The following is a 21,434-nucleotide window of genomic DNA, read 5'->3' as shown; positions in this document are numbered from 1 at the left end:
TTATGAGACCTAGAGCAGAGGGAGGTTTGGCTGCCCCTGACTTGGAGGCTTATTATTCAGCGGCACAAATGCAATGGTTTACAAAGTGGTAACAGGGCGACTCAGGGGCGGACCACCAGTGAGATGATACCCAAGCTTACAAATGTTGTCTCAAGTGCTGTTGGCGCTGCCCATGCGAGGACAAACCGTACCATCTGAATTAAAAACAGTCCGAAAATGCTGGAACAGGATCTTGCAATGTGCACAAAGTGGGCGTCTTTATGCACCCGAAATCCCGCTATGTGTGAGGTATTGCCTCATGGGGGAGACTGGCGGAGACTGGCGGAGACTGGATTCTTGGGTGGAGAAGGGAATAACTACGATAAGAAAGCGCCATGATCCTGTTTAATGACTTATGGGAACTATATGATCTTCCAGGGGGAGATTTTTTGCTACATTCAGCTCTCACAGTGGCCATACGGAGACATTGGCGGGTGGCTCTCACAGAACCCCAGACGTCGGCGGTGTGTCAATACGTAGTAACAGCGGCAGGCACTTTTAAAGCAGTCACATGCCTCCATTGACGCATAATACATAAAACACTATTACCCCTGACTGGTTTACATCAAAAGTGGGAGGCAGATCTGGGCTAGTCAATAACCAATAAAGTTTAGGGGGAGTTAGTGGAAAGGGCATGGAAGAGTACCTGGAACGCTAGATTCCAGTTAGTGCATTTCTTTGTATTGCACAGAGCGTGCATCGCCCTGGGCAAGGTTAATAAATATTTCAACACACAAACGGCCACCTGCCCCGTTGCAACACGGAGGGGGCAGAATTCCGGCATATGTTCTGGGACAGCCCTAAACTGGAGGGATATTGGGAAGGAGTGATAACAACATTGATGAATGTGACTGATAGAGAGATTGCAGTAACTCCGGGGAGTTGTTTACTATACTGGTTCCCTCACACAGCCAAGAATAAGGTGACGAGTAAATGTATGGACTTGGGGTTGGTGTGGGCTAAAAGAGAGATCACCAGACACTGGAAAGCGAGAGGGGGCCCTAACATACGCAGATGGCAAAAATAATTGGTCAAATGGGCGGCATCCGAGGGGGCAGATAGATTGCAATTTGCGAAAAGTGCGGGGAGTGAGAAATTATCCAGGACATGGATAGCTTTGGTAGAGCTTCTAAAGCACCCAGAGATGACATTTCAGTAGAGGAGGCCCCTGGCAGCACAGATTGAACCCCACGCCCTATATTCAGGTGGTTACCAAATCTCGACACAAGCGCACTGGCGTAGTTGCCTCCCAATTGATGGCCCAGTGATATAGACCCACTATGGCGTAGGGCAGAGCAAAGCATGATATAACTCTGGTGTACAAAGGTATGAGCACGATTATATGTGACACGCCTGGGGGGAGGGGAGGGTTGAGGGTTTGTTTTGGCTGGGTTATTGTTGAGCAGAGAATTTAAGGACTATCGACGGAGATCTCTATGGACTAATAAAGATTACATTGTTTCGCCACTATGAGGGTGGGCGCTGTGGATGAGAATATGATAACCGAAGCAGTTGCCACTCCATAGCAGGAAGCAATGTACCACTATGTCAAATAATTTGTTTCACTACAGCTGCAATTGGAAGTTACTTGTATTGTATGATTGTGCTAGAACCCAATAAAATGTGTTTACAAAAAATGTATGACTTGATAAGATTTCAATTACTGCTAATAAGAATGTTTGTCAATTCCATAAATAGGAATCTGCGCAAAATTATATAGATTACAAGTTGTATGTTTTGTTGAGTTCTGTCTTCTTCTCTTCTCAAAAATCATTTTTATTTAGCCTCTTAGGCTATGAGTGAACTTGGGATCAATATTATACCCTTCTGTTGTTATTGTAAATACAGCTGTGCTGTTATCTTTTTGAAGCCATTGTTATTTTTATGGCTGACTCAAATGTGTACAGTGAATTGAATCAACATGTACACCCGTGTTTTAGGTGGGACATCATACTACTTAATGAATACCTTGGGTCTTCTGTAGGGCTCCATTCATATTTCTAGCATCTAATCTGTACTGCCTGACATTATCTTATTCAAAGGTACTCAAATGCCTGAGCTCCTATAAAGCCCAATATTTTGTCTTCAGTGGATACATAGCTGCTGTATTCACGTTTGCTGCACCATTGTACGGTTTGTGTTTGAATACTGGGAAACTGCATTAACCTATTGTAAAGCTTAATTGAGGTATTTTTAAAATAGGCTGCCGTGTGAGGCGTCGAATTGCTGGCTTTGCGATTGCTTGAGCTGCCAGCGCCCAGGTTTAAGAACTTTGTTTCCTCTCTGCTGCTTCTTTGCTGTTTCCATTGTTTGTTGTCGTTTGTAAAGAAATCCGATCTACACAGAAATAATTAACATCTAGCTCTGCAGTGAGGGATACTTATTTTACATTTGTGTGACCAGTTACAATGATTTATTGCATGGGTATCTTTGTTTCAGAAGCATAAGGCTTTTGAGGAGCACAGTTGATGGAAACACTTAAAAAAGTTACATAAGAGATTTATGTGGAGCAGAGCGTGGGACATAAATAGTAGAAATAATCTGGAAACATGAAGAGTCATGAGGAGGAAATGTATGTCTTATAAAAAAATATTAAATGCCTTCCCATATGCATACTTGCCAAGTGGCCCAAGTCATTTGTGGCTCCTTCGTACAATTCTCATACTTTTTAGTTAATAGAACATTGCATTGTGGGATTGGGAGTTTTGAATTTACCATTATATCAATGAGCAAAACCCCCCAACAAGCAAAACATTGCTGGCAAAAAAAACGATACACCACTGGTTGAAGGAAGACTATCCGCATGTTTGCCCTGTTGTACAGCACTTTATTCCCTCTGCTGCACATCACACTAGTGCCTCCATTATGTGGAAATGTCTCTGTGTCTTAACTGTGCACCACAGAGTGGTAACCTGATGCACAACACCTCATGCTCATCTGAAGAGCACGGCACCTTGTGCTCCTTTGGTGTATCAACGTTCTGACCTAATGATCCCTAGTTGTCTTTGCTGCACATGGTTATATGCGACTTAAGGTATATGTGTGACTTTTTGTAGTTGTGTTGCAGTGTTCTTTTAGGTCGGCATGTGTAGCTCTATGTTGTGCACCTCTGTGTGCATTCACTATACAGAAGCAAAACATGTAGGCTTCTTGCATGGTTTTATGCATGTGGTCACCAATCTCCTCAAATGAAAATAACCATAACATTTCCTTTTTTCAGACATACCTTCTTGGAAGTTGTGCTTCAGATAGAAATATTGTTTTGTATGACATGAGACAATCTACTCCCCTGAAGAAGGTAACACATCATTGAATTACTGTTAAAAGTTTTCTATTCTGTTGGAAATTATGCAAGAGAAAATAAAACCAAAAGTGTTTATCTGTACAACAGCTTTGTTTTTAAAGTTTTCTTTTTGTGCTGCCTTGTCTACTTCTTCATATATGTCTTCGACTTAGAATTCAAAAAAGAAAATCTGGAACTGCTCGCTTCCACAATTTAAAAGGTGTATAAAGATCATCATATCCAATTGCACAGCATGGGAGTCCTTACTCCATTATTTACAGGTTTATATCAACCCCTTTGATTTTGATAGGCCTTAGCGAAGTGGCACTGCTTTGATCCAGGATGTTTAATCCATTTTATAGCTTCAACATGTACCAAATGGATTGGTACTGTCTCCTATATATATCTATGTATGTTTGGCTGATGATTGGCAGCTTGTTTGGCCACCATCGTATTCCAATAAACAAATAATTTAGGGTTACATTCAACAGTATGGCCTGGTGAAGTAGATAATGCCTGTTTAGTTTGGCAGCTGCTGCCCCCGTGTTGTGTCTGTCGTAATCGTCCCTCGTAAAACTAGGAGTGTACAGAAGTCATGATACCCAACAGAATGCAAACATTACAGATTTGGCCTGGGTATCGACTAATTAGTGGAGGAGACAAGTGTCACCGTGTGAGCCTGCGGTGAGCTGCGAACACATGTCTCTTGACATCACATGCCCCTCCCCGTAAGCCTCCACGCGTGGTCTCCATCTTCAGATTCTTTTTTCAGCAGCGACTGTCTGTTTATAGATGTTTCATTTGCTTCCTCTTGTCTGTACATTCTTTAATTCTATTAACTTCTGCTTGCCTCATTTCCTGGGGAGGCGGGTGCATGGCGTGTAAATCCAGAAAATTCTTCAAGGCTCAAAATACTCCTGCAGGTAAGTAATCATTTCGTTTTGCAGCGCAAATCTTTTCTGGATTCACATGCTATGCATTGATTTGTAGCGGTTCTGTTCACTGTGGAGGCTGGCCTGGAGATGAGGTTAAACTTGTAAACAAATGTTTCGGTACTTTCCGTCCCACTGTTCACATGAACGTCGTACCGGAGGATCTTTCTTTTTGCGACCATATCTCTGTGCCGATCGCAACTAGCATATTGCGGTCCGGCAATACTCAGATAAAAATTATTCATATATTGGCCGTTCAAACCGATGTTAAGGCTACGAACCTGGATATACTCTATCTAGGGAAGTTATCCTCATATGATAAAAAGTCGTAGAAAAGACCTTTTCTTCTACTACTTACACCATCTATGAAGCAAACTTCTGATCTTTTTTACATATTGCCCTGAAGAAGTCCTTTCTCAGGACGAAACACATCGGCTGTGCTGCACTGTAATGTTCAATGCTATATGAACACGGAATAAAGAGATAAAACTAAGGAACTTTTATCCGTCTTTTGATTGGAATTGGATTATATTAATTGTCTCATCGGATTGTTTTTATTATTGTGTGGTGCACCTGTGCTTTTGATCTAGTCGATGCAGTAGTGTTTTGTGAACATGTGTACTGACTACCGTGTGGCTGCCATACATCTGTTGTCTAACAGACCATTTGCCTGGAAGCTTATTATAGCTCCTTTCTTTCGTGTGAGATGTGCTCATGGTTTAGTCTCTAGCTGTATGCCAGCTGTCTTGTGGTACATCTGGATTGTTTGAGTAATCCACCTTGCAATGGTGTGCTTAGTAACTGGTTTTCCTTTGTTATTGTCTGAGAATGATATAAGGGTTGTTTTCCTTGGCTTTGTTTTCTCCATATAATACATTGCCACCTGTCGGGTGTCCAGTGTATGTAGTGCTCTTTCTACCCGAGTCTTTGGCCTGTGGAAAATAACTCAGTATTTCGATTGTCTGGTTTATATGAAAATTGAAATTGACCTTTGGAAGGAAGCATGGCTTGGTCCTCATGACTACTCTGTCCTTGTGTATTTGCATATATGGTATATGGATGGTGAGTGCTTGCAACTCGCTTACTCTACGGAGTCAGCATTACATTTAGGTTCCATTTAGGTGTTGATGCACACCTTGGTGTGGCTATTCTTTTGGCCCCTTCCAGAAATCTTTTGATCACTGGTGTAGTGAAGACGCCACCTCCTATGTATAGCCTTTTGTAGGCCACTATCGTCGCCAGATGCACCTTTAGTGATGCATTGGTTAGCTTGCTGTCTAGCAGGTGTGTGAGGTATCTGGTAACTGTAGTGTCTCATGTCCTGTTCTGAAAGAGGCCACTTCTCTGGCACCACCTTGTGTATCTCTCCCACTTGGCTGTGTGGCATTTCCTTGTTGTCTGTCTTCCTGCTTCTCTTAGCACCACCATTGTTTTTCTGTAAGTCCTAGGTGTGTGAACTCTGTGTACCCAGAGCCCCCCCCCCCCCTTCTCCCCTTGCCTGGAGAGCAGGTCTTGTAAAGTTGATAGTCCCTGCACATTATGTGCCATGTCTATTAAATCTGAGAACCAGGTTTGTTTCACCCACTGTGGAGCGATGAGTATTAAAGTCACCTGCAACTGTATTTGTTGATTATTGGTAACCGTGGGATCGGGGGGTAACGCGTAAGCAAATCTCTCTGACCCGTCTATCGTCAGTGCGTTCTGCAGTGATTGTCGGAGTGGATGTCTGGACACAAAGGATTGGCATTTTGTGTTTTCTGGTTTTGCAAATCGGTATATTTCTGGTGTCTCCCCCACCTTCTGAACACCTTTTCGATTACTGCCTGATATAGCTCCCACTTACACGAGGTGGATGCCTGTATGCTCTGCTTGTCCACCTCTAATTGTCTATTCCTGTTAGTGGTGCACACTTATTTAAGTGAAGCTCCTTGCGCTAATCCAGACAACCTTAATGGGGATTTTAGGGGTCTTAGACAACCATAGAAAGCTCTCCAAGTGATAGCTAGTAGTGCAGCTTTCAGGCTTAGTCCAGAAGGAGTGTTAAGCAGCTTGATTTACCAGATCTAATCATATAGTGTGGATTTAATGAAAAATAACCACACAGTATATTCATAACAATATGTCTATTTATTATATAGCACTCACTAACACATTGGTATATCTCCTACCCAGAGATATGAACACAAATACACCCAATACTTCAAGTGCAAACATGTAAGTAAGCACAATACACAGTGGTCTCCACTGGGAGACCAAACCATATACTAAGAAAGTGGAATGCGAACTGTGACCAAAGTTGGGACTTGGACCAGGAGACTCAGAAGAGCTGGGGGCACAAGGATCCACCCGAGGTAAATACCTAGGAACCACAGAGATTGTGTGACGAGTGGAAACACAGCCACGTACTCGATAGAAGTTAACGGGAAAGTCCTGGTTGCAGTTTTGAAGATGGACCCTTCCCAGTGGACCCTGAAAAACCCTGTGGAAGACAGAAGGTTGGAGGGTCACCCCACCGTGGATAAACCAGGATACCTACACCAGGGAAGCCGGGTGCATAGGTGCGAAGTGACGTCAAACCGCTGTAGACCACAGTGGAGGACTTAAGAAAAGATGCCACTGATGAAGACTGTGTAAGAGTCCGGTGGAAACCAAGGGTGAATTCTTGAAGAGTAGAACCTGCAAACAGAGGGGACAAAGTCTATGCCACTCGGAGGTGAACAGGAGACTCGGGAGAGCAATGACCACTGATGATGGAAGATGCAGGAGTGATAACCGTGACCTTGTTGCTGCAGCTGTGATGAGCAGGTGACGCTGTGGAAGACCAGGAGCCGTTCACGAGCTGTCCCACGTCCGAAGACGAGAACCAGGGGGTTGGAGACCAGCAGGCCTTGGCAGCAGCAACAGACGTGGTAATCGATGAAGGAGCAGCGTTGGGACCAGCAAGGTCCAAGGGACTCACCAAGTGGAGGAGAGTCGGTGCAGGCCCTGAGCCAGCAGTGGAGCCCACTGAAGCAATAGTAGACCCTCAAGAGGACCCACAGGCCCAAGGCACAGGATTCGTAATAGGACCTCGAGCAGCTCACCAAAGATGAAGGCCCACGGTGTAGAGGATGCGGTGAGGACTAAGATCTGGAGGCTGGAGCTTCATGTAGCCTGAATATCTCTGGAGTGCAGATCCAACAAACCTTGGCAACGTCAAGTCGATACGGTGCACAGGGGTTTGGTCCCAGCGATTCCGACGACCGATACTGGCCTCAAAATTTAAAGGGTATAAAAGGTCGACTCAGGGATCAGGAGAGAGGGGAGGATACTCCTGTGACCTTTGTCCAGTTTCGCGCCAGAGCGGGAGCCGAGGGCTCCCTGAACTGGTTCTAACTGGAGTATGCAAGGAGGGCACCAAATGTGCTCTTCAAAGCAGTCTGGTGGCGCTGGCAAGCGCCCCATCCCATCCCATCCCATCCCAATACATTAAATCCTGTCTGAGAGATGGTCACACCTCCCTGTGACAGGAAACCTATGGCTCTACCTACCCCAGCTCGAGCTCAGCTCAGCAGCAGGAGGGCAGAATCGTTTCTGTGGTCGGCAGCAGCACTAGTTTGCTGGCAGACTCTGTAGGGCTGTTACCGGGAGTACTGGAGGATTCCCCGAGGATCCCCCCCGTGAAAGGAATCATACCTCCAAAACAACATGGGTAACGGTGTTGAGGTATGATTCCAACATGTTTGATATCAAACATGCCCAGGTTCGGCACAGCCACTATATAGTTAGCCATCGCGTAATGACGCATGGCCGCTGTGTATATCAAAATGGCTGATGGCACTTACAATACCCCGAGTCGATTCTCCAGACTTTGTAAGGGGTGCCCTGCTCATGCAGGGCACTCTCACACTTACAACCTAGCACCCTACCTTCAGGATTGAAAGGCCTTGCTTAGGGATGACATAGGTTTTAAGTGTAGTGACCTCAGATATAAGGAAAGTTATTTATGTTGTAAGTGGTTCTAGCACCAGATTACACAGCTTGCAATGGCAGGCCTATAATCACAGTTCCAGTGGTCTCTCATGGGTGGCATAATACATGCTGCAGCCCAAGGGAGACCCCTGGTGTACTTATGCCCCAGGTACCTTCGTACCATATACTAGGGACTTACAAGGGTACACCAGTAGCCAATTATGGAGGTACCAAAGTACTTACTATGTAAATGTAGGGAGGACGCACAGTGGCTGGGGTCCTGATTAGCAGGATCCCACCCAGACTAGTATAAAAAAAAACATACTGACACCAGCAAAACGTGAGAGTAACCATGAAGGTAGATCCTACTTTCCTACAGCTAGGAACACCATTTTACCTCCAGTAGTTGTATGTGTTGTACTGTCTCTTATGGTCCCCAGATCCAGATGATCTTGAGCTTGCACATATGAGCTCCTGATCCAGTGTGTGGTGTCTGTAGTGGTAATCACTGTTGGAGTTGGCTATATGAAGGGCCTCCCTGTTATATTCATCTTGTTCCACCACACCATTTCTTCCTGCACTTTATACGTGACAGCCACTAGATGTTCCCAACTCCCTGTAGCTTGTGACCACTGGTTCTGGACTCATTCCTGTATTGGTCTCATGTACAGCCTTGGATATGGTATTAGCAGTATGCAGGAAGCCATCATTCCCAGCATCTTCCCTTGAGTCCTCACTGTTAGAGACTGACGCTTCGGGTATTGGCAAGCTTCTTGTGTTATTACCATTATCTCCTTTTGCAAGGGCATGATTTTGCCTCTGCTATATTGATCCTTGCTCCCAGGTAGAGCTTTTCTTGTTCTGGTGATGGTGACAATTTTTCTATGTTTATGGAAAACCGTAGTCTGTGGAGTGTCATCATGACTGTTTTTATGCTGTTCCTGCGCTTGTATAGTGAGTTCGCCTTTGCCAGTCTAAGTAGGTGTTCATGTGCATTCTTTTCCTTCTCAGGAGTACCGCAATTTCCGCTAATCATTTCGTAAACACTCTGGGTGCTGATTTTATTCCGAATGGCAGCACCCTGAATTGGTAGTGTGTTTTGTCTAATACAAGCCCAAGAATTGTTTTTGCTTGTGGTTCATTGGGATTTGTAGATATGCATTGTTTAGGTCTATGGTCTCTCTGTTGATGCTGTGGAAGGACATCTTGCAGTGTTGTCATTTTGAACTTTTGAGTCTGTATGAACTTGTTTCAAAAGCGGAAGTGTAGTGGCGGTGGTAAGGACCCATCTGGTTTTGGTACCTAGAAGTATGGTGAATAGTTTACCTGGTTGATCTCCTTCCGGGTCACTCTCTCTATTGCCTCTTTCTGTAAGAGTTCTCTCGCCTCTCGTCATAGTCTGGCCTTTTCTACTCTTGTATGGATGCTTTCCTTTGATTCTCGCCCTGGTGGGTGTGTGACCAATTCAATGCAATTAGCCATGATGTTGAGTATCCACTTGTCTAAAGTGACCTCCCTCTAGTCCTGGAAGAAGACTCCTGTCCTCCGCACCACAGGTGGTGCCTTTGGTTGGGAGTTTAGGCTTTCTAAGTCACATGCTAGAGAAGGCAGCCGCCCCTTTCGGTGGCTGTCCTCTGCCTCTTGCTCGTGTACAAAAGGGCTGTCTCTGTGGTACTTGGCATTGCCACTGTTGTGTCTCCACCTTGCTTGTACTTTGGAGGCTCTGGTGTGTAGAAGCACTTTGAAAGTCCCCTCTTCCCACCGCTCATCTCGTGGGTGTACTTCCTTGTCTCTGTTGCCCTCTAAACCGCAGGGCTTCCATTGATTTTGCCATACCATTGTCTTTCATCAGCTCTTATTATTGTCCACTGTGCTCCCGAAAAGGTATTCCTCGTTGAAAGGGGTGTTCATATTTGCTTGAACTTAATTTTTGAAGCCCGACACCCACTGTCCGGCATGCCTTCTTAGGGTTGTCCCTGCCAACGTTTGTCTGCTTGCCATGTTTGCGGTGTCTAATGCTGATTTTAAACAGGTGTTGGCATTATTCTTCTCTTCCTCTTTGAGGTATGCTGCTCTCCTCTGATTTTGCTTTGGGCGGTGTTTCATTAGCTCTGCTATCTCTTCCCAGTGATGGTAAGCATATCTGTTGAGCAGGGCATTACAGTTTGCGATGCACCATTGGGTCGCTGCTCCCCTTTCCAACTTCCTCCCCAACATATCCATACTCTTTCTCTACTTATATGAAGTTGGCTCTTATGTAGTTGGAGGTAGTTGGCATGCTTGCCCTTTTCCTTGCGGTGGCTGCACATTACCTCTGATGTATGCAGTGTCCATCGAGGAGTGCTTGTACTTCTTTTAGGCCCTGGGCGTCACCGACTTTCAGGTTTCTTGAAGGCGGTTCTCCCCTGGTCCGGCAGCATGGGCAAATATTGACTCTTAATCTGTGCGTTTAGCAGTGTCTGTAGTAAAAAACATGTTTGAGACTTCTCCTCAATCAATTGGACACCATACTTATCTGCTGGCCTCTTTATTAGTTGGTTCTACATGCCAATATCGTCTGGAAGCAAATGCCTCGACGAGTATGTGTCTATTCCCTCCTCAGGTGAATTGGCGTTGGGGTCCTGCCATTGTGCCTCGAGACATTCCGACCCTTTGGGATCCTGAAATAGGCCCTGGGACTCTGGATCCTCTTCCTCATAGAAGATCTCCCAAGCCTTTTCTTCTTGTGGCTCTGTGGTCGATTGGAGGCTCTACTTCCCCCAAGTCTTTGTCCACTTGTGTGTGCTCCTTTGAAGCTTTGGACGGAATTCGGTGATCTCAGAGGGATGTGTCAAAATCCTTCATTTTCTGGACTATCGCTGCCATTTCGACCTTGGGACGCCTTTTCTTCCACTCAATCGCACACTGTTCAGTGTTGAGTGTGGTCGTCTATTTCTTTTTTTGACGTTGAGGGCTCGGTGTCCATGTTTCAGGTGCACCTTTCTGAACCTTTTCTCAACTTCACTTGTCCTTCAACGCCGGCTTCTTTTCAGCAGCACTTCCGCCTGTGGTACCCTTTTTGTAGGACCAAGGGGCTCAACTTCGGCTTGCCTTCAGTCGTCAAGACCTTCGACAACAATGCAGATTTTTGGGCTCTAGAGTCCGGTGTTCAAGACTCGCCTACACTCTACTTCTTCAGTGTTACCTGTAGCTGCTTCTTTGTGTTTTCGGTGTTCTCGCTTTAAGTCCATGACTTTCTTTTTGAGAACCGAGCCCTCTCCCTCAGTTCCTTTGGCAATGTTGCCCTCCTCCTTGCTCAACAGACCCAGGTCTCTCAGCGACGGAGTTTCCTTCTGCCCCTGCATGGCGTTGTGTGATTGTCTTTGTTTCTCCTTTGCCCTTAAGGTTTTGCATTTGAATTCCGCGCAGACCTCGTAGTTCTCGGTGCTGTGGTCTCTTGGTAGGCTAAGGTTGCACACCTGCTGATTGTCCTTCTGGGCAAACTTGTGGTGACACTCCGGGCAGAAGCTAAAAGGTGTGTTCTCCATATCACTTGGACCAGGGGGGCTTACTGTCCATGCATTCTCTGGTTTTCCTTCGAGGGGTAGCCTCTTACTTCCTATAATTCTCTGTGAGAAAGATAAACCGACTGGCTCGTCTACAATTCGGACCTCTTTCGATCAGTTTCTCTCCGGAACTTTGACCCTGCCTTCGACGAACCTTTGGAATATCCTTCTTCTATCAACAATTGGAAAGCCTTCAGCCAATGCTTCCAGACCCAACAGTGGAAAAAAGAACCTGAAGATGATGACCATGCATGGAGGCTTGTGGAGAGGGGCGTCTGACATCAGGAGATGTTGGATTAAGCACCAAATGATGAGGACGGTCTAGGCCCCCCCCCCCCCCCCCCCCCAAAAAAAAAAGAATGGAAAGAGACGAGGAGCCAATATATGATTAAAGTTCCAGACTTAACCCCTAGATGGCGGAATAATGCATAGCATGTGAATCCAGAAAAGATGCATGCTGCAAAACTGCAGTGTTACCAGCAGTAGACCAAAAATACACACCATGCAACAAGCTCTGCAGCCCAGTCCCAGTGCCAGACACGCCCCACTTTAAAATCAAGCAATCACCAAGCCGATGCGGCCAACAAAAAGGTGCACTCAGTTGATCTAAGCACTGGTGAATTTTGGGCTAGCATGTACACTCTCCAGCAAATCACCCTTATAGCTTGTTCAACATACATCGTTGCAAAATGGCGGTCATGGTGCGATTAAAGACCACCACCACAATACTGCTGTATTTTTCACCCATTGAATGTCTCAATCTTATATCCAGCTGTCGCTGCTACCAACCCGACACCTCCAACAATCAGGAGCGCACATCTGATTTTAAGCTGTGTTGAACTTTGGACAAGTGTACACAGGCTAAGGCTATTCACCATTATAATGCTCATTGTCGCAAAATGGTGGCCATAGTACAATCTAGAAAAAAAAGTACCACAACAATATTGCTTCATCTATACATTGGTACATCATCACAGTGCTCTTTGTTGCAATACTGCCTTATCATCACCACTAAATAGTTGACTAAGTGTCAAGGTCACAGACATCCTTGCTAGCTTATATCCAGAGGACAATTACACTGATGGAAGCTCTCCAAAGGTTTGAAAATGTTGGATGCTTTAATAAACGTACTTTTCCACTCAGTCTGCAGGCTCATCTGAATCTGGAGAGTGATCACATCCTCAACTAACTGAGCTCTACTTTCTCATTATACCAGGTCAGTAAAATGAGGCTTTAGGTGTTAACATGTGCTAACAACCTATCACAAGCAGAGTTACAACCTGCAGTTGCATAAACGGAAGCTGAATGACCAAATCTCAAATTCACAATCAAAAACAAAACAGATAATCTGATTGAAATATGTAGCCACAGATACCTTACCTGTGAATTCCCGAGGCGTCAGACTAGATTTGGAAGAGTTTTCTTCTAGCAATAACCCGGCGAACTGGTAGGTGGCATCGAACCGGCTCTATGTGATGTCGTCGTCTGCGCCAGAAGTGACATCCAAGCCACCTTGGCGTGCTGATGTCCGTTTTTTTCTTTCTGCTCCAATCAAGCGCTGATCTGTGAAGAGAGCTACTCTCTGTCACTTTTTGACAGGATTTTTTCGTCGACCTCTTTTTTGGTGTGTAGGAATCATGTAGAGGAAGCCTTCAGGTTTCAAGCCGGGCGGTGCCTGTCACTGTGCCATGTCGGAACAGCATTTGGTTTGTTTTTGGTGTCTGGAGCACGACCATGACTCCAATCGTGCTCCGACTGCCGGGCCAAGGGCTCCAAAGGCTTTAAGGCAGCGGTCTCTAAAGCAGCTGGCTGCCCGGCAGTCGATAGCGTGTCTCCTCAGCGGTCACGTTCCCAATCAAGAGGATGGTCAGGGCACCGCTCCAGGAGTCCCAAGTCCTCTTCGTCCCACTCAAAATCGTCAGGACATTCAGGTAAGGGGCATACTTTGACTTCTACCCCTCCTTTGGCTGACGTGACAGAAGAGCCTCGGCGTCGAAGGCCTCGTTCACCGGAACCTGCGTCTGAGTCGGCTTTGTGCCTCCCCACTTTTCCAAGAGCTGGAGTGACCCTTGCTCAAATTAAAGAATTTTATGAGGCCATGTTCCTCATTTTTCAGTGTGTTGACCTGTGGGGTAGAGGGGGGACATCGGTCCCATGCCGGCAGCTTTGGCCCCAGCTCTAATGGCCCCTAATAGATTTGGGCATGGAACCAAACCAGCTCCGTTTGTGCCATTGCAACCTTTCCTGATGCCGACAGCGTCGGCCCCATTCTGATTCCAGACTACCTATGGCCGGTATTGCATCGATTGACGCAGATTCCGGCACCGCGTCCTAGATCAATTTCTGAGCCTTATTCTGAAGGGCTAGGAGTGGGAGAAGATTGAGAGGGGTCGCTGGAAGACCAGCCTTATGTGGAAATAGACTGGTATGAGTAATTTGGTGAGGCCAGTGGCCTGGATACTTCTCCATATACTGGCATGCTTTGACCCCCTACCGTGGCTATGGAGGAGGCAGTGTCCTTTGCTATCGTGGTGCAAAGTGTGACTGAGACCCTTGACCTTCAGATTCCTTCAGTGGCAGCCAAGACTAAAATGTTGACTGAGGTACGTCAGCCGGGAGTTTTCTCCTCAGAACCCTTGCTCCCATTTATTGATTCCCTCATTGACATCCAACTGGGAGCATGGTCCCAAGTCCAGCACAGGGGTTTCTGTGAATAGGATGATTGCCTGCTGCCATCACCCTGCACTGGGCAACCCAAACGTCCGTACCTACCCACCCCATCCAGGAGAGCTTGGTAGTCCAATCCGCTACGTCCCATGGGAAAGCGTTCCCTTCTGCTCCCCCTGACCGGGAATCCAAGATGCTGGACAATTGGGGCAAGAACATTATTTCTTCTGCCAGCCTTGCATTGCGGTCGGTGAACACTGCTTACTTATTGGGTGGTTATTCTGACACTCAGTGGGAAATGGTTGTGCAAGTGCTGCCACAGGCTCCAGAGTAGGCCCGGGCCATCCTTTCTCAAGCAGTGTTAGATGGGAGAGATGCAGCAAAGTTCGCCATCAGGTGTGATTTAGACATGACCGACTTGCTGGGCAGATCGATTTAATTGATGTGGCTGTTAGACCCCACGCCTGGGTGAGAACATCTGGCTTTTCAGGGGATGTCCGGACCTCGCTCATTGATATGCTCTTTGAAGGCACCCGTCTCTTCGGAGACTAGGCAGACTCACCACAGGAGTGCTTTAAGAAGCCGAGACCATGACCCTCTCAGTGGCCACACGTCTTCAGTCTGCCTTTTGCCCTTTTCGTGGCAATGGAAGGGGCTATCAGCCACTCCAGTCATATCCCAGCCACTGAGCCACAAGTAACACAATGCCTGCGCGGCCAAGGGTGCGGTTCTTTATGACCATGTGGGTTGGTCGGCCAGAGGTCTGGTCCCCCCCCCCCCCCCCCCCCCCCCCCCCCAAGCAGCTTCACCCTCCAAGTCTCGCCCTGCCAGACCATGGGCGTCCAGTTGGTAGCAGGATCAGACATCACCTCCACCGGTAAACAATTACATTGGACAGGTGGGTCCTCTAGATAGTCCGAAGGGGCTACTCCCTCCCATTTGAGACCAGCTCTACCTCCATGCCTTCATCCTACGACCAGCTGACGTGGAATCCTTTCATTTTGCTCTCGGAGGAGGTCATTACTCTCTTAGCCAAGGGAACCATAGAGAGAGTTCCGGCACCAGAAGTTGACTGTGGTACTTTTTCCCACTATTTCCTGCTCCCAGAAAAGGACCAGGGCCATCGTCCTATCCTAGGCCTACAAGTCCTCAACTACTTCCTCAAAAAGGAAAAATTCAAGATGGTCACATTAGCTTATGTCCTCTCTTCCCTATACACTGGAGACTGGATGGTAGCGTTGGACTTGCAGGACGCTTATTTTCACATTCCCGTCCTGCCTGCCCATTGGCGCTACCTGCGGTTTACGGTGGGCCACAAGCATTTTCAGTTCACCGTGCTCCGTTTTGGCCTTCTCAGCGCCCCTTGGGTGTTGACGAATGTGATGGTCGCAGCTCATCTACGCAGATCAGGGGTGCTAGTCCTCCCCTATCTCCACGTGTGGCTGCTGAAGGCAGGCTCGCCCAGGCTCTTGTTTCCCACGTCTAGACTACAGTAAACCTCCTGCATTTGCTGGGGTTCACTATCAACATGCCTAAGTCACACCTGACTCCCTCTCAGACCCTCCCTTTCATGGGAGCCATTCTAGACACAGTGCCGTTTCGGGCTTATCCTCCTGAGCTGCAAATCCAGGATATTCAGGCTTTGATACCGATATTTAAGCCTCTAAACTGGTTTTTGGTGAGAAGGACTCTGAGGTTGCTGGGCCTCATGGCATCCTGCTTGTAACACACCCCAGATGGCATATGCGGGCTCTACAGTGGGATCTGAAATTCCAGTGGGCGCAGCTTCGGGGGAATCTCTCCAACGTTGTTCAGATCTCAGAGGGAACTGCACGAGACCTGCAGGCCTGTTTGACGAACTGCGATTGGGTTAGAGGCACACCCTTCTCCCTTTCCCAACCAGATCTCGCAGTAGTGACAGATGCATCACTTCTGAAATGGGGCAGCCATCTGGGAGAGGTGGAGATCAGAGGGCTCTAGTGGAATCCAGACTCAACATCAACATGCTGGCGCTCTGAGCGATCCGAATGGCATTGAAAGCCTTTCTACCCTCCATCAAAGAAAGGCTAGTTCAAGTGTTCACAGACCATACTACTGCCATGTGGTACTGCAACAAAACAGGGCGGAGTGGGAAGTGGACTCTGTCAAGTGCTCCTGCATCTCCTGACATGGCTACAGCAGAGCTTATCCCTGGTTGTTCAACTCCTGGCAGGTTACCTGAACGCCAGGACAGACTAACTCAGCTGTCGATGGCTAGCGGATCACGGATGGTGTCTCCATCTGGAGCTGGAACTGTGACACAGAGTCTTTCAGTGGTGGAGAGAGCCTTGGTTAGATCTCTTTGCTTCTGCAGAGAACGAACGCGTAATGTCAGCAGTTTTGCACGCTGGTGATTCCTAGGTGGCTCTCGCTCAGCGATGCTTTTCTTCCTGAGTTGAGCTCAGGCCCCTTGTGCTCCTTTCCGCCCATTCTCCTGGACCCAAAAAGAGCATTGATTGTTCTATCTTGACTGCACAAAAGAGTTCCGGGTAGATGGCCAACTTTTCGTGGGATATGTTGGTGTGAAGAAAGGTCGGGCGGTGCCGAAAAGGACCATCTCAAGATGGGTTGTTCTCTGCTTCAAGATCTGCTACACTTTGGTGAAAAAGCAGCCTACTGCAGGCTTAAGAGCTCATTCCACCAGAGCTGAAGCTGCTACCACAGCGTTGGCACATGGAGTCCCAGTCCTTGACATCTGCCAGCCAGCAATGTGTGGGCATCACAGCCAATGTTCCCACTAATTTCTTTTCTCGGTGTGCGGCAGTGTAGGGTCTCTATGCAGCCATGGCTATGTGCACCAGGAACCAGACCGCCTGTGTGTGCAGCGCCAAATATCCCTCCAAAATTTTGCTTAAAAAACTGAAAAGACGGTGCATTTCCACACATACAGCGCCACATTAAGGATCTTAAGGCAGATTTGCAATTTGGATACACACGCCATACATTAATTGGTTACACAGGCAAGTACACTACAGGTTTACAAAAGTACAAGACTCCAACGGTGGTACCATCATAAGATTTTACTAAAGATTCTTAACTGGAGCACTATTCATTGGATGGGAAGCTGCAAAATGTTACAAAAAGACATTTGAAATCATGCACGGACTGACAAATCCAGAGTGTATTAGGCAAATGTTTAAACCTTCTCAAGCACTTTGTAAGGATCTAGCTGTGTTCTTTGTGTACAAGATTAAAGAGATACTAGAGGACATTAATAATTCTCTCCCAATGATAGATCACTGTTTTAAAGAAGGGCTACTGAAAACTAGAAATAGTATTCCAAGTTTTCCAAGTTCAGAATAGTCAATGCTGAATGAGCTCAGTACGGCTGATATTTCAATTAGTCACCCCAACAAGCTAGAGTCTTTTGACGGAATTACAGAAGAAACTTTAGAGCAATAGCAATGTCTACCTCATTAGGCTCTCAGGTAGATCCATTACCGCCTAGAATATGGAAGAACGTGGCTGAGGAGCTAATGTATGTATAAGAATGGCAGGTGGGATGAAAATGCAAGAAAAATGGTCAAACCTGTGTTACTGTTGTGGAGCCTGTCTTCAGTGTGCATGCGTGAATGACCTCAACTCGCTGCCTGATCTGAACAGCTCAACGAGGTCTTAAAAATAGGTAAAAGAAATACAGAAAAATGGACCTCAGACCACAAATTGCTTTACACTTACCGAAAACTCAAACAGAAACAAGCATATTCGGGGTCTCCCGGAATTATTAGCGGTATTTATGCAATTTATTAGCTCTGTACCCCAAATGAACGGGGAATCTCATTTCCTTACATGTTGCAGAATCATCAGAAAAGTGCATTGATTGTTTTATGGAGAAGTAAAAAGGAACTAAGCATTGGCACATCGAATAGGTCTGGCTTTACTGCACTAATGCACGTAAACCGCATTGCTTCATTCATCCATGTGTTTGAGCAGTTTAATATATTAAAGCCAGGTAGATTGGCTTTGCCGGTTCTTGTTGATTCTGCACATCATTAGAGTAACCGATAAAGTGAACACTGTTGCTATCCCTCCTTTTAACGTACATCGGATTCTTGGATTCTTTCTGCCAGTTAAGTATGCACATTTGACATATTACTTAGTAATTTGTATGGTCTTGTTGCTTTGAAAAAACAAGAAAAGCTGCTCGATTTTGTCTGTTGCTCGTCTGCTAAACAGGCTTATTTGTAAGGTTCTTTATCTTTCTGCTGTGTCTGAAACGTTGATAAATGCATACTTTGACAAGTCTGCCTACGTTTGCCATTTTTATGTCAGTCTTAAAAGCACTGCTGCTTGGAACCAGTTCTTTAAAATGTAGAGAGGAGATGGCTTTGCCCAGAAGAGTATTTCTATCTCTCCTCACGCCATTGGCTGTTTCGTGCACCATTCGCCCTCCTAGGAAGTACTTCCATTGAAATCCGTGAGGGATTATTTTAAATATGAAAAGTGCACTCCGTCATCACGCTGTATGTCACATTAAATTTTTTATCGCCTATATCCATTCTATACAGAAAGCAATGCTTCCTTTTTACTCCCCCCCCCCCCCCCCCCTCCCAACAGAGACACACTGCCAATAGGCCTGGCTCTAATGTAATAAACATCATGTTTGCATGATGCAACACGTGTGAGTCTTTGTCCCTTTGGCTTTACCAATGCTTGCTTTCTCAGAGGCTTTGTGTTTCTAAATGCAGTACTCCATCGTACTGACACTTGGAAAAAGTTGGCTTTCTTTTCTGTTATCCTTATCTGTAGTCTGAGGACTATTACCATATCGGCTCAAGGGAATGAAGACTAGAAATGTGAAATTTTAGTACACCCATCTTGTGATGTGCACTGCGCGCAATGGGGGAATCCTTCACAGATGGATTGGAGATACTCTGGTGAAAATTTTGAAAGAATCACTGGTAAAATGCATGTTGCTACCTTCCAGAAGGCGTGGGGCAGTAAAATCAGGATTTCACCAGCGCTGATGGAAGATGGGGCACCTTGACCCTAAGATTGCCACTAAAGTCTCACAAGATTGCAGCTTTTGTTGTTGATCATGCAAGATTTTGGAGCTGCCATCTTGGTGTCAGGCTCTACTGATCCACAAAGAGACAATAACTCAGCAGACCAGCTAGCTGAGGAAGATCAGATTTGCAATCAAGGCCTAACAAAATCATTTAAGGATGCCTGCTGCAGTGCAAAAAAATATATTATATTGTAATTGAACTTATAAAGCGCTTACTACCCCTGACGAAGTGTCGAAGCGCTTTATCGGCAAGTAGCACGCTTCTCTGGAACCAATAAGGATTAGTGTTGAATTAGTATAGTGAAATATGAAAGTAATTTGAGTGGTGGATAATATGTTAGTCAGTTATTTGGATTGCGAAGGGTTGGGAGTTTTTTTTGGGGGGGGGGGTGAGGTCATGGCAGTAGGAGGAGGCTTTTGGATGAGTAAAAAGGGGTTCTGGAGGGGAAGAGTCAGAGGGAAGTGTTTAGAAAGATTTGTTTTGGGGGATTGGTATAGTAAAAGAGGTGTCAGATGATGCAAAGAGGGGTAGAGTAGGGGAGAGTCTAGAAAGGGTAATTTTGGGGATCATAGTAGTGGCATGGGTTTGGGATAAATGAGTGAATGTAGAGGATATATTGATAGATGTATAGGGTGAGAAATAGGGTAGTGCATTGGAAAGAGTAGCAGAAAGAAGTTTGAGATGAGTCAGAAAGTTGGGCTAGAATATACATTGAGAGAAGGAAGAGTACTAGAGGAATAATAACAAACAATGGGGACTGTTCATGAAGAGTGGGGAGAGAGGAGAATACAGGAAAAGGAGAAGGAGAGGAATAACAGAAGAGAGAGAGAGAGAGGGAGGGAAAATAGAAAGGGATAAAGGACAATGTGGATAGAATGGAACCAATAATGAAAGAATCATGAGGACACGATAATTGAGACATGAAAATTGAAACGTGAAAATGAAGAATAAGAACATTTAGTAGGGTGGAGAAAATATATGAATCGGAGGAGAACTGGATTAAGGCAATTTTAGAATAAGGAAAAATCTGGATCGCAGAGAAATTATAGGGCAAACAAAAATAATGGAAAAGCAAAGAACTTTAAGGCTGCAAATCCAAAAACATGAAAATGGCACATACCAATAGCTGCTGCCTTAGCGACTGTGCCCTATGGCAGAACCACATCATAAAGAGTTGCAAAAACATTACCATAAGAGTTACACTTACTTCGACTTCGGAAAAAGAACAGGTGGTAGTTGCTCTGATTTTTAACAGAAGAAAAAGTAATAACCGTTACAAAATATTCGGTTTCGAATTTCAGGTTTAAAAATTGCTGAGATATTATCACTGTGGGAGGGCGGGCCGGACAAACAGACGAGGAGGCTGTATATAGTGGGCCAGTTGGACTGTTTTATTCGATACAAAGAAGGTAAGATGTCTCTCCATGTATCAACTTGGGGGACCACGGTTGTTGTTCGGGATGTTCTTCTTTGGTCTCCTCCGTTTTCAGGTGGGATGCCTTTATGCTGGTTGGTCCTTCCCCGGGAGGCTCATAAGACGAAAGAAAAAAGGGAGCCGTCAGTCGTTTCTAGGTTTCCCACTTTCCAGATAATACTGTCACCACACCCGGTTGGTGTTTTCAGGGGTATCAGGGTTTGAAGGGAACGTGAAGAGGGGTTGGTTTCTGTGTGAGGGAGGCAGTGAAGGAGGAACCTTGGGCGTATACTGTGTACCGGGGTAACAGGCGAACAGAATAGGAGGTGGAAGTGCCACTAATTATTAAGAGCGGAGATGCTACTCGCTCTCACATATGCTAGGGTGGAGAGGACGAAACTAAATACAACCCTCCTGGGGTACAGTGCAATCTCGCTTCCCGGTCAAGTGCGAGGATGAGGACAAAGGGAAAGAAACAAAAAGAAAAAAAACGCTACGTCGTTTAAAGAAACCCCCCTTCTTTTCTTCTCATACAAACCTCCCACCACCCTCTTG

At 46.0% G+C, this 21,434-nt stretch overlaps 1 protein-coding gene across 1 annotated transcript in view; it reads left to right on the top strand.

The window, feature by feature from the left end:
• Positions 1–21,434, top strand: part of DCAF13 (DDB1 and CUL4 associated factor 13) — a 350,429-nt gene that overhangs the window by 103,177 nt on the left and 225,818 nt on the right. The window contains exon 6 of the mRNA XM_085605122.1: positions 3,260–3,337. Within this exon, the coding sequence (XP_085461248.1) occupies positions 3,260–3,337 (78 nt within the window). The remainder of the gene's footprint in view (positions 1–3,259; positions 3,338–21,434) is intronic.

This window comes from Triturus cristatus, chromosome 5_1, assembly GCF_964204655.1.
Source record: "Triturus cristatus chromosome 5_1, aTriCri1.1, whole genome shotgun sequence".
Taxonomy (NCBI): Eukaryota; Metazoa; Chordata; class Amphibia; order Caudata; family Salamandridae; genus Triturus; species Triturus cristatus.
This window is presented reverse-complemented; position numbering and strand designations above follow the sequence as displayed.